The sequence below is a fragment of the Mizuhopecten yessoensis genome, unplaced genomic scaffold (genome assembly GCF_002113885.1).
Source record: "Mizuhopecten yessoensis strain PY_sf001 unplaced genomic scaffold, ASM211388v2 scaffold10933, whole genome shotgun sequence".
NCBI classification, from domain to species: Eukaryota; Metazoa; Mollusca; class Bivalvia; order Pectinida; family Pectinidae; genus Mizuhopecten; species Mizuhopecten yessoensis.
In genome coordinates this window covers 133,369-149,953 of record NW_018408794.1, presented here as the reverse complement: position 1 = coordinate 149,953, position 16,585 = coordinate 133,369, and the positions used below count along the sequence as shown (strand labels likewise).

Here is a 16,585-nt window from a genome sequence, read left to right as displayed (position 1 = left end):
TATGTCAGATCTGAACCGAGTATAAATACACTTTAACACACAATAAGGTATTGGAAAAACAATTACATTCGGTACATGTACTAAGTTCGTAGCAAACAGAAATATTGTAATGAAAATAAACACTGGAAATATGAGGTTTCCAGACCAGCTAGAAAATTTATTAAAACACAATGAAAGTGTTGATCAATAGGTTTTAAGTAATAGAAACATATCATGCTCACACACAGTTAAGTGAAATTATCAAAGTAAATGAAAGCCTTGGTGTTTACAGAGAAACGTTCCCAAAAACTTTAATTGTGCAATCATTGTAAACTGAAAACAAGCTTATATTTGTATGTTGTAAATTGGAATCATATGTGTTACATTAAAACGATTATACACAATTTAAAGAAGCATTTATTGTAAACTGAAAATAAACCTTGAAACAATGTTGAAAAAGTAGCTGTCTTACTCTCCTGTACAAAGATGAATCAACCAAAAGGATTTTTTTCTGGCTTCGAGTTAGTTCCCTTGTCAGGTTTTTTTTCATAAGCATTGCAGTCCATAAGTTGAACCATTAAGATTTGTATTTTAATCTGATTGTGCATTTATGATTCTCTGACACATGTAGCAACATTAGGCCTTTTCATTTATTTGTTTTTGTTATTTTATTTTCATTTTCAAATATCAAACAGATATATTCTGTAAAATTATTACAACATGTGATTTTATTAATATAGGGAATACTTTCATAACGGTGTGAAAAGAAGAAATATACATATATTTTAACTTGATATCACCTTTTACATTGAGCATGTTAGCAATTCATGGAATATGTATGTAAGCTATACATGTATTTGACAATTTATATGCATAACGTGATTACAAGCCTCTTGCATTACCCAGCATCTGACCTCCCACTGTTTTCACAAGTCTATGAATTCATTATACATGGTATGATACCTTTAACAAACCTGTCATTAAACAAGAAGAGCGTTAAACATATATTTATCTGTTATTGACCTTTCCTTACCAGTTACTACAGCAGAACATGCAAAACAATATTAGGGCTGGGATGATACACCGATGTATCAGCATGTATGTATCGCTTTTTCCCTGTGCTATATTACATATCAATACTAGAAAACATGTTAATATCGTTTTGCCTGAAAAACATTCTCAAGTCAGGATTTACTTGCTTTTGATATTAGAAAAGATAATGATAGTTGCTTTTATTCCGACTAATGACTTGTTAGCTTGATAATAATATCACTTTTGGAGCTGACCAACTATATTAATGCATACCTAGTCTATATTATTGAAAATCTGTTCATTGTAATGTTCCTTTTTTTTCAACCTTCCCAAACAAGCAAACTAATAAATCCTGCTACATATCATATCAGACATCCAGTATCGTGATATGTATCTCTGCACTTACTACCTGTATTATCCCAGTCCTCCACAACATAATAGTACCATATATATCCAGCAAGAAGCTGGTACAATTTATGGATATCCGGTATTGCTGATGAAGCCCTTTCTGAAGGATATACTGTAACCAGGAAATTTTCGCTCCAGTTTAATTATGACTTTTTTAGCCCTCGATAATAAGGGTGCATATCGTTCTAGTGAATATAGGAAAACCTCCAATGTTTCCAATGACGTCTGAATTGTTTATTGATAGCCTTTCATATTGAAATCAATGAATCCTACCGGACTCCATCAAATTTTCTCTCAGAACAAAAAAATATTTCAGAGGAATGTTCCTCGTAAGAAGAACTTCCAGACCTAAACAAATCCTGTTTTGCAAAGTCATTTTCTCAGAGTACATCACACACACATTTCTAACTCACACATTTTCTCAGGGTACATCACACACACATTTCTAACTCACACAAATTTCCATCGAATAATCTAACGAATTGAAGATAAAATTAATTGGTATGGAACATAAAATCCCTTAGAAGAAATCTGAGGCTTTTTTCCTTTTAGGTAACTGTAGCAGATTGTCAGTAAGAGAAGCAATATCTGAACCCTCTCTCTTACTTCCCGGAGTTCTCTCACCTGTAGGAGTACTACTGGCACTTTTGGGGGTAAGTTTAGGAGTAAGGGTGGGAGTCTTGCCTCCTGCGAGTCTGTGAGTGGGAGATGGGGTGTAACTAGCTTGTAAGGCTTTGTCTGACTGTGTTCGAACACCAAGCTGAGCTGTTGCAAGTCTCTGTGCGGCTGGCGACATAGATTGAAGTCTTTCTGTTGTAGATCTTCCAAATTTTGGAGAGGGCCTATAAATAAAAAATAAAATATTACCTGAAATAGTTTCCAAAGTCAGGATTGCCTTTATAATTTTCTAATATGAAAAGCAGGATTTTAGGAAAATAGTGCTGCATCTAAACAAATCTATATTTAACTTTTTAAAATTTAGTCAAACCACTGGGTGAAATAAGTATTTTTACATTTCAAATACTGAAATGAACAAAGGGCAATACCTTTTGGATAAATTGTCGAATCAAAATTCTTTTAAGGGAGACACAACTTCGTATCATGATTATAATGTATACCAAGTTTGAAACAGATCGGTCGAAAAATGTAGGCCAGACAAACAAAAGTTTACGCTGGACGGAAAAACCCATACCATAATACTCCTGTCAAATTTGACGTCCGTATTAAAATAGAGACCACTGGAAAACATTTCATGAATTAATACTACAATACATAATTATATCACCAATACAAATGTACATCTCTAAATGACCTTAGTTGTTCAGATAATGTTAACGTCAAACCTAACCTATACATTATTATGTATTAAATGTTCTGATGGCTAATGTAGAAACCGCTATATAAACAAAGAAACCTTTTATTTCCTTTTTATTTCAACTTCAAAGTTGCATTTTCAATGTTAAAAGTTTCTCTGAAGTTAAAATTTTTAGGAACATGAAAACCTTCAATGCAAACAGGTATTTGGTATTTTCAAGTTACAAATATAACACATACCACACCCCAACACCCCAGCTAAGTAAACAATAAAACTCTAGTGAAAACTGAGATAGAACATCAAACTTACGATGACAGTCTAGCTTGTACAGACTTGAGTGCCTTTTCTTTTTTGTCCCTGTGAGCTTTACTGGCTTTCTCTGAAAGATCTAAAGCAAGTCTGTCTCGTTTTGGCATCTCTGGAATCTGTTATAAGAAATATTTGAATGAACATTTTACCATCGGTGAAATAAAAGTCAAAGAGAACTACAACAATAAAAGAAAAAAGGGTCACACCAAAATGGGGCAATTGTAAAACCTTGTTGTAAAACCAACATCTAGATTATTAACATTAACCTGTCACTTATTTATACAGGAAAGTCAATCTACTAAGAAGTAATACTCATTCTTTACATTTGGACAGTTCCTGTCAATACTTAGACACAATCTGAAACACTCCTTTAGAAAGTGGATTCTCCCTGTATTAATGCCAAGAAACTAAATGGCCCTATTAAGATACCATTGAAAGAAAATGAGGAAATTTGATAATCAATTTCTATTTTATATTTCCAGTTTTACAAGGTACCATTACTACAACATTATGAGAATCCTCTATTCCAAGTGATTGATCGTCTTGGAGTAAGATTAACATTAAATCTTACCTTGAATGCTGGACCTCCTATCCCAGTGAAAGGTGTGTCACTGCCCTCTATTCTGAACGGGGTGCCATCAATCTCACCCCAAGTCATAAATGGCGATTCATCTACACCAGGAGCCGGAGAGGGCGTGCCCACAAAACCGTAGCCATTGACTTTAGGAGATTCTAAGGGCATGACCTCTTTTCCGTCGTGACCTATCTTGCCATAGCACGCAAGAGCTTTCAATGATGCTGCCATTTTTATCTGTTCAGTACTCTTTATCTGGTTCCAAGGACTGATCTGGAATCTTGTATTCTCATGAATTATCTCCCTTGATTTGCCTTTTTTTAACTCCATCTCTTCAGTTTTACTTAATTTTACACCTGTCAAAACCAGAAAAACCACAAAATGTTAAATTAATGAAACTTATATACAGCAATGATTCATGAATATCCTTTTATGTACAATAAAACAACTCATATACATTCATTGATTTTTTTTCATTTGAAGACAAATTTCTGATTTGTAATATTTTTCAGGTAATTTTTGGTTTAGATTTCAAAGTGCATCAAGAAGCCCACTAAATTTTGAGAAAAAATATCATATTTTTGTTTATCAATATTTAAAATCACCAAATTTCCTGGTTTTAATGAGTGGTACAGATTGTATCAATCCTTAAAAGTTGTCAACTGTATTGACCAGTTGTCACACACTTCATAGATTGACCAGGAACAAAAAGGTTCTATCAAAACAATGGAAACCATTTTCTTTTTAAATTACATTACTTCTTTATCGATACTCACCATCAGGGACATACATAAGTGAGTTCCTAGCCTTATACTTCCAGGAGTCTGCTCCAGCTTGAGGTGGCGCCTCTATAGCCTGCTGTTCTATACTGGGTAATGCCAAACGTTCATCCTCTTCCTGTACACAAAATTGATACTCAAATAGCTTTTTAATTCAAGTTATTCTTTGTTATGAAGTACTGTCTTTTTTTCATGCAGCCTTGTTTGTGTGATAACACCACATACACTGAATGCACATGTACAAGTCTTCAAATCAAGTTATTTTAACAAAACTGTGTTTTCAGACAGCACCATTTCATACCATGATAATGTGATGTCATTATTCCATCCTCCTCACTGTTTTGTCTACCATTAGCTGTTGAACATTAACACAGGGTATTATCTAGCAGACTTTTCAAAAAATATAACATACACACGTGGGTACATTGGTATCAAGTACAACTGTAGGTAATAAAAGCAATATCATGCTTAATTGTTCATCTGTTGTCTGATTGCAATTATTTATTTTGTGATGGCTATGTTTTACACAGGCTAAAGCCCTCATGTGATATATACAAACATACACTTGTTGGTGCAATATATCAAAAGCACACTTGCAATCTGAGTCGTCAGATGATCACACGTGTGGCGTTACCTAATATACTGTATACATGTACCAGGAAACTTTCACTGCAGTTTAACTTTCGCCTTCCGATCTGAGGGCGAATATAACACGACGGCGAAAGTTTAAAAAGAAATTATGTATACGACGGAATATGTTTTGTCACTATTTCGTCTACATTGAGGCTTATCTCAGGTACCGTATGCGATGCAATTGGGGTCCAGTGTGTCCGGCGGTGTACGGCGAATTTAACACTGGGCGAAAAAGGACTCTGCCGGTGAAGGGCGCAAGTTTAACGGGGCGAAAGTTTAACAAGGCGAAAGTTTCCCGGTATAGATATACTGCTGCTTCATTTCAAAGAATACGAAAATACTATTTCACATACTGTTACAGTGGTTTTGTATTTATAAAGAAATATATCTCTACCATTGTTAAACTTCAAAAAATATGTCTGTGATTTACATACCGTTGTTCTGTCTCTTTCATTTTCATACAGCCAGGCATGCTTCTCTCTCTGCTGCTTCTGTGTCTCCTCCAGAATCTCAGCAAAGGATGCATTGTCTTCACTGGTGTTTTTAGACAGGAACTTATCCAGATTTGCAAAGTCTTTTTCTTCTGTAAATTAAATCAGAAACGGATGAGATATCATGAAAACAAAATGGCAGCATTGAAACGTAATTAAACGTTCTAGCCGATTCTTTCAAGGGAAGTTACAGGTGAGAAATCTTGGTTTTTAGTTGATCCTTGATTTTTAACAGTATCAGACGTCAAACCATCTTTCCACAGAAATCTGAATGGTCAAAACATAGATGATAGAAAGACATATCCCTTCGAACCCAAGAGTCCAGGCTCATTCAGGACACTGATAGGTGTAATCTACAGTACATGCATGCATCTAGACTCCACGTAAGCTGTTTCTCCATATCTTTGTGTATATTTAGGATGAGGGATGTTTAAGAAAGATATTGGTATTTGTGTCATCTACGAAAATGTTTGAATGTTGCTGAAGTTGTTTAAGTCAAATTAAATATCTCTAAAGGCATATTTAATTGCAAGCGTGCAAATGGAACCTAGGAGAAATTTAATATTTTACAGTAATAAATACAAATTTCAGCTGCAGTAGGTAGGGTCATTTATATATATTTTTTATTTGTTACAAGTCTATGTAAAATAAAAGCAGTTTAAATTTTAAATACGTGAATCCCTGATGGAAATGCTTACAGGTAATTGTGAATTTTGTTACTGTAATATGCTGTGGTCTCTTCAGGTTTGAAAAAGGGGGGTAGAGTGGATTGGGGCACTGTTAGTGTACATGTAATAAAGGCAGAATTTCAAATACTTAGAGAGAATGTATTTGATGCCCCTTTAACTCCTCCTAATTCTGGAAAATCACTGACAGGTTAATGCAAAAGATGTTCTGGTGTAGTAAAAGTGGAAGAATAGAACAAAGTATCTGTACTTTGTTAGTGAATGTATCATTATTAGAAATAGAAAATGATAGTGAAAATATGGTATTCAGGACTTCTATGTCCATTTTGTTTTCATATTAAACCAGTAGGTCCATACATAATTTTCTTAATCATAATAATCTCATAACAGTTAGTTACTTCTCAACTAACTACACTAACAGCTTTCATAAGTATCAGTTTTTATATTATATATAATGGTTCCTTACTTGTTGTCTTGGACTCTGTCTCAGGTTCTCTCTGTTTTGGAGACTTCTGCCTACTTTCTGGTTCTGGAGTCTCAAAGGTGGCTGGTGTGGTGTCTGTAACATAAAAAGTTGAACTTGAAAGAAAAAAAAAGTCAAAAGAAAAAACATTTAACCACATTTTTTATGAAAGCTTAAATATATGTTAGGAGATATATCAATTGTTCAGCGTGGGCGAGTGTGAAATGGCCAGAGGATTATAAAAGATGAGTCTACCACCACTGGTATTAAGCTAGTGCACATATACATTTAGAATAATTTAATACATATCAATCCAAATTAGGTCAATAGTTTGTGTAGCAAGCTACATTACATGCACATACATCCTGTGCTAGAGCCGGTGTTTGGCCGATTGGTGTTTCTCCTCATCTGTATCTCCCGAAGCTTGACCAGGTCATTTTTCTCCAGGGCTGTGAAGTATTCTGTATGGGACTGGAGCTTAGGCATATCCGGGAAGAAATCTCTTTCAATGATATTTTCAAGATTCTGAAATACAACCAGCAAAATAGATACATACAAGTGTTTGCACCAGTAAATTTAAATAAGTAATATAAAGACTGAGAAAAATGTACGGTAATTGGTAGTTCACATTCACTTCACTTTGGAACAATTATGTATCTACATGGCATGGTCCAATATCTATACATATCAGTTATACCAATACTGATTTCAAACAGACTTATAATTTATTGGTTCGTTGTAGTTGACACTGTTACATTATAAGCATTTAGTCGCTTTTTAAGGTGCTTCTGAATAAAATCCACTCCAGACGGTTGTGTTTGGAGGCATTTTGAGTAGACATTTATTACTCGACACAAGTGAAATTTATGTACATGTGGAATAAGTGGTAATAGAGTTGCATACTAATTTCATTTAAAATAGGGTTACCTGGTATTCAGTTATAAATTATAATTTCTAAACAAATTCTGCAGTAAATGAAATATATCCAGTACAAGGTTTTTACCAGGTGTTTATAAGGTCCGGTACGGGGACCCTTCCCAATTGAAAAATGACAAGTGTATATTCCCAATTTCAGTCTTTATTTACCTAATTAGATAAAAAAGCATGTTTATACAAGTTTCCAGTCGTTATATGTACAACGCTCAAAGTATTACCGTCCATGAAAGCGCACTCAAAATACATAAATAACAGAAATTTGAAATTGAATAAACAAAACCACTGAAAATTTATGTGTTTATTTATTGCTATACATTTTACTGAAAGAAACAGCTAGAGGAAAACTTTTTGAAAATCACATTGTAGGTTTTATTTCTCAAAACCCGTGCATATGGGAACACTGATGATATTTCCCAATTTTTGCCAAATGCCAATGATATTTTCCCAATTCCTGCTCAGGGGCCCTTTTCCAAAATAGCTGGCAAAAACCCTGCAGTACCATCATGTTGAATTTGAACTAGTTCTTACATATGAAAAAAATAAAACAAGAGCATGAATGAAAAAAAAAAGAGACAGAAGTACAACCACAAATACGTATACATGTACTCTGATATGAGTGCATGTAAATTGAAAGTAAACATCAAAAATTTCTGTCAAGCAAATAAACAATTGTATACATGCACAGATGTATATATACATGCACAGATGTATATATACATGCACAGATGTATATATATACATTATTTATATCCAGTACCTAATAATTGTATATGTTGAAAGAATGATGCCCTTTGTTTATAATTGTTTAAAAGAATTTAATGTTTTTTCATTTCACTTAATTCCCCATTTCAGTAATATAATTGTACCCATTATGATCTGCGCAGATGTGCCCAACTAAATAGGATATACATTACAATAGGATACAATAGGATATATAATGGATGCAGGGTAACGGGTTGTTTCGCCCTAAATCCCGTTCGCGGTAAGGGTTGTTTTGCCCTAAATCCAGTTGCCCTAAAAAAATCATTTAATACGCTAATATAAATACAAATTAATCCTTGTTTAATGTAATTTATGAATGTCCTAGTTATACTTTGTTTATTGTTATGTTTCAACATCAAGAATGTTAAGGTACTGCATTTATTTTATCTATTGTTGATATGAGCGGATACTGACCATTAGAAGGGGTTGAAAAGATCAAAAGTCGTATGAATTTGTGGCTATTTTTAGCACCCTAAATAAGAATGTGCTAACCTGTCTCCTTCTTCTATCCATTCACTCCATACTTTATCCATCTACTCATATGTGAGAGCAGAGTCAGCTTTTCACAAAAATAAGACAAACACATTTTTTTATGAAATTGATTTTAATTATATAGAAGACCAAGAAGACATAATTTGTGAATTAAAACTATTAAAATTGAAAGAAAATACCAAACAATGTTTCGCCCTAATTTTTTTTTTGTTTTAGGGTGAAACAACCTAGTGCGAATCAACCCAGGGCGAACGGGATTGTAATAGGATGAGAAATAGTGATAAAGATAGCGCCGTCGCTGGGGCTCGAACCCGCGACCCTTGGCTCTCCAGCCCGATGCTCTCCCGCTGATCTAAAGGGAAATTCCCTACAGCTGACACCTGTAAGGCAACCTAATTAATCCACATCTTTTACACTATTCCCCAGTTTTTTCAAACACCAACCCAGGTTCTTTGACTCCCCACCAAGGGTTCTCCTACCTTGAACGGGGAGGGTCAACGTCACTTATTTGTAATAGGACGAGAAATAGTGATAAAGATAGTGCCGTCGCTGGGACTCGAACCCACGACCCTTGGCTCTCCAGCCCGATGCTCTACCGCTGAGCTAAAGGGAAATTACCTACAGCTGACGCTTGTAAGGCAACCTAATTAATTCACATCTTTTACAGGATTTCGGGCGAAACAACCTGGAACCGGATGCAGGCATTGTTATACCTCTATATCCATATCAATAATTATACATAAAATGAAATAAAATCAAGTAACTTCCGGTAATGGATTTGAAGCTAGCAAGTTGGTTCAATTTTAGTTCCAAGCATTTCCAATGGGCGCGTCTAATTACCCAATACTACCCAATACCACCCAATACTACCCAATACCACCCAATTCTACCCAATACTACCCCATACGATCCAGTTATGAACCAAATACTTCTTTATTACTGTGAAATATCACCTTTGTAGACGTTATTTACTTCCATATGCCATATTTTATCGGGAAATATGCGATTTGGTGCCGAAAACATCACCGAATTGCCGTGACTATGACCCAATACTACCCCATACCACGGAATTAGATTAGATCTAAGTCCGTGCCCATACCACCCAATACTACCCAATACCACCCAATACTACCCCATACGACCAAGTTATGAACCAAATACTTCTTTATTACTGTGAAATGTCACAGTTATTTACTTCTATATGTCACATTCTATCTGGAAATATGCGATTTGGTGCAGAAAACATCACCGAAATGCCGTGACTAGGGGTTCGACGATTTACAGGAACGGGCAGAAATCTATTAATTTTTATATAGGCCTATACATTAATGAATATATATATTAGATCAGAGACGTATATAACACAGTTATGGCTTTATACGTCTCTGATTAGATACATTAAAGTATCATTATCGGGTATAAGATATATTTGATAAAATGATTGCAATTACATGATCGCCATTCGGGGCAGAATCGGACTAAATTATATTTATATTTATATTATTATATCTTTTTTATCGGGTACAAGATACGTCATTTGATAAAAGGATTGCAAAGAATTTAAAAAAAAGTATTGTATTGATATGGATCGGGCAAGAACGGTCGACGATTTACAGGAACGGACAGAAACGGGGCAGGATCGGACTTATTTATATATATTTATTGTATATATTTAATTATCCTTATCTGGTATAAGGTATATTTGATAAAAGAATTGCAATTACAGGAACGGGGCAGGATCGGAATATATATATATATATATATATATAAATTGCCAGGCCGAGGTTCCAATTTATGTCTCTGTTTTATTCTATAAAAAAGGGTTGTTCAGAGAATTATATATTACATATATAATAAATATGTATCTGAGTTATTTTCTCATTTATATATATGACATTGTTATTGCGATGTCATAACACCTGAAACATTGGAAATGACATTATGATAACTAAATTTTAATAACTTCATAACTTATACTCAACTCTTAATAAATAGCATGAATATATTTTGAGTGAATTAATTGGTGTTAATGTGTAGATTACAATCCCATCACGTCTACGATCTTAAAAAAAAGAAAATACGCAATTTTCCAACTCAAAAAAGGGACATCAATCTGAAAATTAAATATTATTCTATATGTAAATATAAGTTAATTGAAATACGTGTTTTACGTAAATAAATATTGAAGTCCATATGTTGGATTGTTAGGCCTTATCTGTTATAGAAAAACGATACTGTATATTAATTGTATATGTAAAGAAGAAAGAAACACGGTGAAACGCTTTAAGTTTCATTTTTTTTCAAAGGCCGATGTGGTCAAAACTGATTATCTAATTCCGTAATAGTAGACAATAGACTTCTTGTTCCAATGTTCAAGCTGGTTTAAGGAAAGGCTACTCTACAACTGAAAATATATTTATCCTTCATGCTTTAATATCTATATACGTTTCAAAAAGTAATTTTGGGGTTTGAAAATACCAATATGATTGAGAAATTACGTGTACAGTTTTGTTAAAGAATTTTAAACATACGTAGCTCCACAGCAAATATAATGGTATATGGTGAAACGGGTAGGTACTCGCTGGATATTGAAATTAAATCTAGAATGATAATGTTTTGGTATAAACTAATTACAGGTGAAAATAAATTGTCTAGTATAATGTACAAGCTTATGCTGAATTTACATAAAAATGATTTCGCTGATTTTAAATGGATTTCATATATCAAGAATCTATTCAATTGCACGGGACTAAGTTTATGTTTAAAATTAGATATTGTACACGGAATTAGATAAAGTCCGTGGTTATGCATTCATATAACTTGATGTTTTTAAAGACTTAAATTTGTTTAAATAAATTTGACGAGTATTTAGTAAGAGTAGATTTACTTTTCACGACCATGTATCTTTAGTATATATTGGAACAAATCTATATTTATACATATTATATCGATAGTTGTTATAAATAAAAAAAAATCCGTAGAATGTTCATGTACGTCAATACGTTTATAACGTTCATTGCATAATAAAATTATTTAAACATTTGTTCTAATTTAGTTGACTACAAGTAATTTTGGGGGAAATCCTCTATTTGCCAATTCTATTCAAAATTTATCTCCGTTTTCGTCTTCATTGCATATTCTATATATATATATATATATATAGTTAAGTCAAGTCAAGTCAATTTTGTTTATTATAGTGTCATATATCACAATTACATCGTACAAGTATATAGTTACACAGTATAAACACATATAGTTACATAATTTATAATATCATAATTTTGTTAAGAACAGCTATTATACATAATACATTAATAAATTAAAACAAACTATCACATGTGCCAATCCAGAGAGCAGGTGATTGGGACAGCCCCTACCTAACAAACTCCTGGATTTTGTCCTTACATATTACATACTATAATAGTTAAAAGGTTTCTTTTATATTTACTGCCTTAAAACATGATGTCTTTAAAAAAACAATAACAATGGTGATAAATAAAATGAATAATTTCCTAGTTCTACATTGTAGTGAAATTTAGATTTCCAAGGGTTGGGGAGCCCCCTTCCAGCGAGGTCTGCTAAATTCACACTAACTAGTAGCTAATTATATTTAAACGGAAGATTATTTTCATAAAAAAATGTTTCTGATTGACACCTGGTATCATATTTAACAAATGCATTAAATAGAAAATGTAATTGTATATGATGTTCAGCCTAAAATGGCTTACAAGACACTGTTTAAAATTATAACTAATCACATAGACTGCTACGTCTTCTGTACATATTATATAAGTGGTTTGCAAGTGGAATTTGTAATTCCTCGGAAGACATTATAAAATTAAATTATAATATATATATTTACCTGTAACTGTGATTTAGATCACGGACTTAGATGTTAAATAAAATTGCAACATCACGGTATCTACCATGTATCTATAGAGATCACATTTACTTGAGATGGCCAACGAGTTGAATAAAGTATATGTGTATACAGTATCTCTGGGAGTCGAATCAAGTTTTCATGTCATTTAGTATTTTGCTTTCGGATGATCAAAGACGTATATATTACGTAATGTAATATATACGTCTCTGGATTGATGTATAAGAAGCGTAACGTAATTCCTTTTATTAATCTATTTAATTTTTACATTACTTAATGACAACCTACTCGTCTACCCTTCATAAGATTGGTCAGGGAACTATATATGGAAAAAATATCTAGCTTGTCCAAAACAGACTATCTGTGAGTTAATCAAGTAATTGAAAGGACTTCGAATCATATACAATCCATATACTTTTTGAATTTCGTAGTATTTGAGTATCTAATTTAACTGAAGGTTCTTCTCCAGCATTGTTATATAATTGATACTGTTATGTTTAACAAAATTGAATAACTAACATTTATGAAAAGTAATTTAAAATTTTCTAAATATTTCCTGCTAAATTTATATATATGATCTTAATAACACCATTTTATGACATGAATAGAATTAATATAGTATCATGTAATTGCAATTCTTTTATCAAATATATCTTATACCCGATAATGATACTTAAATGTATCTAATTAAATATATATATTCATCAATGTATATATAATAATTAATAGTTTTCTGCCCGATCCTGCCCGTTCCTGTAAATCGTCGAACCCCTAGTCACGGCATTTCGGTGATGTTTTCTGCACCAAATCGCATATGTCCAGATAGGATGTGACATATAGAAGTAAATAACTTCAAGAAATGCGATATTTCACAGTAATAAAGAAGTATTGGGTTCATAACTGGATCGTATGGGGTAGTATTGGGTGGTATGGGGTAGTATTGGGTCATAGTCACGGCAATTCGGTGATGTTTTCGGCACCAAATCGCATATTTCCCGATAAAATATGGCAGATGGAAGTAAATAACGTCTACAAAGGTGATATTTCACAGTAATAAAGAAGTATTTGGTTCATAACTGGGTCGTATGGGGTAGTATTGGGTGGTATTGGGTAGTATTGGGTGGTATTGGGTAGTATTGGGTGGTATTGGGTAGTATTGGGTAGTATTGGGTAATTAGACGCGCCGTTTCCAATAGCTGTCAAAATTAATTTCAAAGTCTTAATAAATGTCTCATTACTTAATAAAACTCAAAAAGTCAACGTCATATTACTTGCGATTTCAACTGTTCAACCAGCATATGTAAAACATTCTTCAAATATATATACCAGCACCACTTAATGTAGTCTCCTAAAACTTTAAACCTGACCAACAATATAAACAACCTTATTTGTATGTGTGCATCTACATCTGTACTAAGTCACTATCTTTACCTTTGTGTAGGTTTCTTCGTCAAGCACCTTTACTGTATTTTTCTGATTTTCTTGTCGCTGTGAACCTGTAGTAGCAACAGTTAGGTCGTCTGCTTTCTGAAGAGCCATAATGATACCGCTTGATATATGTTCGGCCTAAATTGATCACAAAATAGGCGATTGCCTACTGAGTGGTGTCAACATCTCAAGACATTTTACGACGTTTTTATTAGTGATCTATGTCATTTTCGTATAACATAGTTATGCTACCATTTAAAGCGTTTATAAGACGCATTAAAATGATACTTTTTAAACGGAGACCGGAAAAAAATATCCGGAAAAGGTTTCGCACGTAATTAGAAGAATGTAGAAGTCATCCTAATATTTGTCTACTTTTAACTAGATGCCCCAATCTCTGTAAAACTCAGAATACATGTGAAAGATGCATACTTTAATTAGCTGTATAATTTTGCGGAATTTATGTCACAACACCCGGTGAGAATCGTGTTAGGAGTAGGCATATTATGGGTCTCATGATATTTGGCGATTGTGGTATTATTAAGGCTTTTTTTTTAATAAAGGGACTATTTCCAGCTATGTCAAAATTACATAGGAGCCTGCCCCCTCATACATTTTGTTTCAGAAGTGCTACAAGAGTTATGCTGTTGTTTTATTTTTTTTTCAATCCCTTATACATCCGATGTTATTACTTTGAATCATTCTTCTAAATATTTAGATGATTAATTAATCTTCTTACAGCATGGGATCGAAAAATGGAAAATATATTGGTGAACGTCGCCATCCTATCTTCGCGAAATATCATTAATGTAAAGGTACACGAAATGTAAAAAAAAAATCAATCTATGATGGCTTTTGGATATACTGCCAAAATGATGCAAGCACTACAAAAACACCATAGACAAGCTCACATGGTTGGAGCAAGACGACAAGGTAGTCGTTGGTCGTAGTCTTAGAGATGTCCTGCAAATGTTAGAGGTATCTGATATCAATACCAGTATGCACGCATATTTTAAGACTGGTCAGAGTCAACACTCTGATCTACTGGCTAACATTGACAGAACAGTTACTAACTCCCCGTGTATTGTAGAGTCTTTTCATTGCCGTATTAAGCATTAGATAGTCGTTTGAACTCATTTAGTATCAAATTGCTTCATTGATATACTTATGGCAGTGCTAAAGATTGTGACTGCATGTCTCAATTGGATACGGGGACCAATTTATCAAAGATCACCGGACACTGACAAAAAAGACAGAGAACAGGCACATTAAATGAAGATTCATCTCACAGAAACAAACTGTTTGGCTCAGAGGGTGAACACAACCAGCTCTCTCCAAATGAACAGAGTCAGAATTCGTAAAGATTATGAAATATGGGTGAATCAGCACTATCAAGACCTCATCTGTTGCTAGATTTTTTCCAGACACATAAGCCAGACTAAATATAATGTCTAGATTCAGTACAGCACGACACCAAATGATAATAATCCAATAAAAGAGTACTACTGCCAATGCCCAGTTAGTCAAAAAAATATGGGAATGTGTGCTCATACATCAAGTATACATGATTATATCGGCCATTTTAGAATTCTTTAAAATCCAAAATAGTTGAACCAAAGGGCTAAGATGTTCCGACAAAATTTGAAATAAGTTGTTTTCTTGTGAATCTAGTATCACCAGTTTGAAAACAAACTCAAAAGCATCTTTGTTTTTTCTTCCTTCCTTTTCCAAGTCTGCCATCGAACACATATTGCAAGAAAATTGTCTGGGAATCTGACAACTGATTAGGCAGTAGAATGAATGTTTTGGTGGCCATCTTGAAAAGAAATATACCAACAAATCTTTTCGAAACATGTTCTTTGCTTATTAAAATATTCATTCCATTTAAACTGGAACAAATATTTCCTTCTTTTCTGTAAGTTTCAGTTCAGTCATCTTTTTTTATTTAAACATATTGTATTGACTTTTTTTCATAGCAATGGAATTGGGCACACGTTTTACAACTTATATCAAGCCCTTTCCCTGTACAATAAATTTTTTTAATTTCATGATGGCAGAACTACGTAAATAAGCTATGTATTATAAATTAATTAATCAGTGACATACATACACCCACACATTCACGCACCGAACCACACGCATGCACACAAATATAAACATGCACATGCAGATAAAGGAAGAGAGAGATATAGGGGGATAGAGAGAGGGGAGAGAGAGAGAGAGAGAGAGAGAGAGAGAGAGAGAGAGAGAGAGTCTGATTTTTTAAGATTACTAGATAAGTACTGCAACAAGACTGTAAATTTAAGAAAATATATATCAGACCACGTGTTTTTTCCTTCTCCATGCGAACGGACTAGTTATACTATTCGCTGTTCACAGCTTTCTTCTGATCAATGTTCATCACTTCCCGTGCTATTA

The 16,585-nt window shown here is 33.5% G+C and overlaps 1 protein-coding gene across 1 annotated transcript; it reads right to left on the bottom strand.

Moving 5' to 3' along the window:
• Nucleotides 1–536: 536 nt before the first annotated feature.
• On the bottom strand, nt 537–14,417 carry LOC110463826 (protein DGCR14-like). Its single transcript, XM_021518709.1, has 8 exons — nt 14,171–14,417; nt 7,032–7,194; nt 6,673–6,765; nt 5,464–5,612; nt 4,394–4,514; nt 3,615–3,973; nt 3,044–3,159; nt 537–2,261 (listed from the first exon to the last, which is right to left on the bottom strand). The coding sequence occupies exons 1-8, from the start codon at nt 14,276–14,278 to the stop codon at nt 1,940–1,942; spliced, it is 1,431 nt and encodes a 476-aa protein (XP_021374384.1). The 5' UTR covers nt 14,279–14,417; the 3' UTR covers nt 537–1,939.
• Between the last annotated feature and the right edge of the window lie 2,168 nt (nt 14,418–16,585).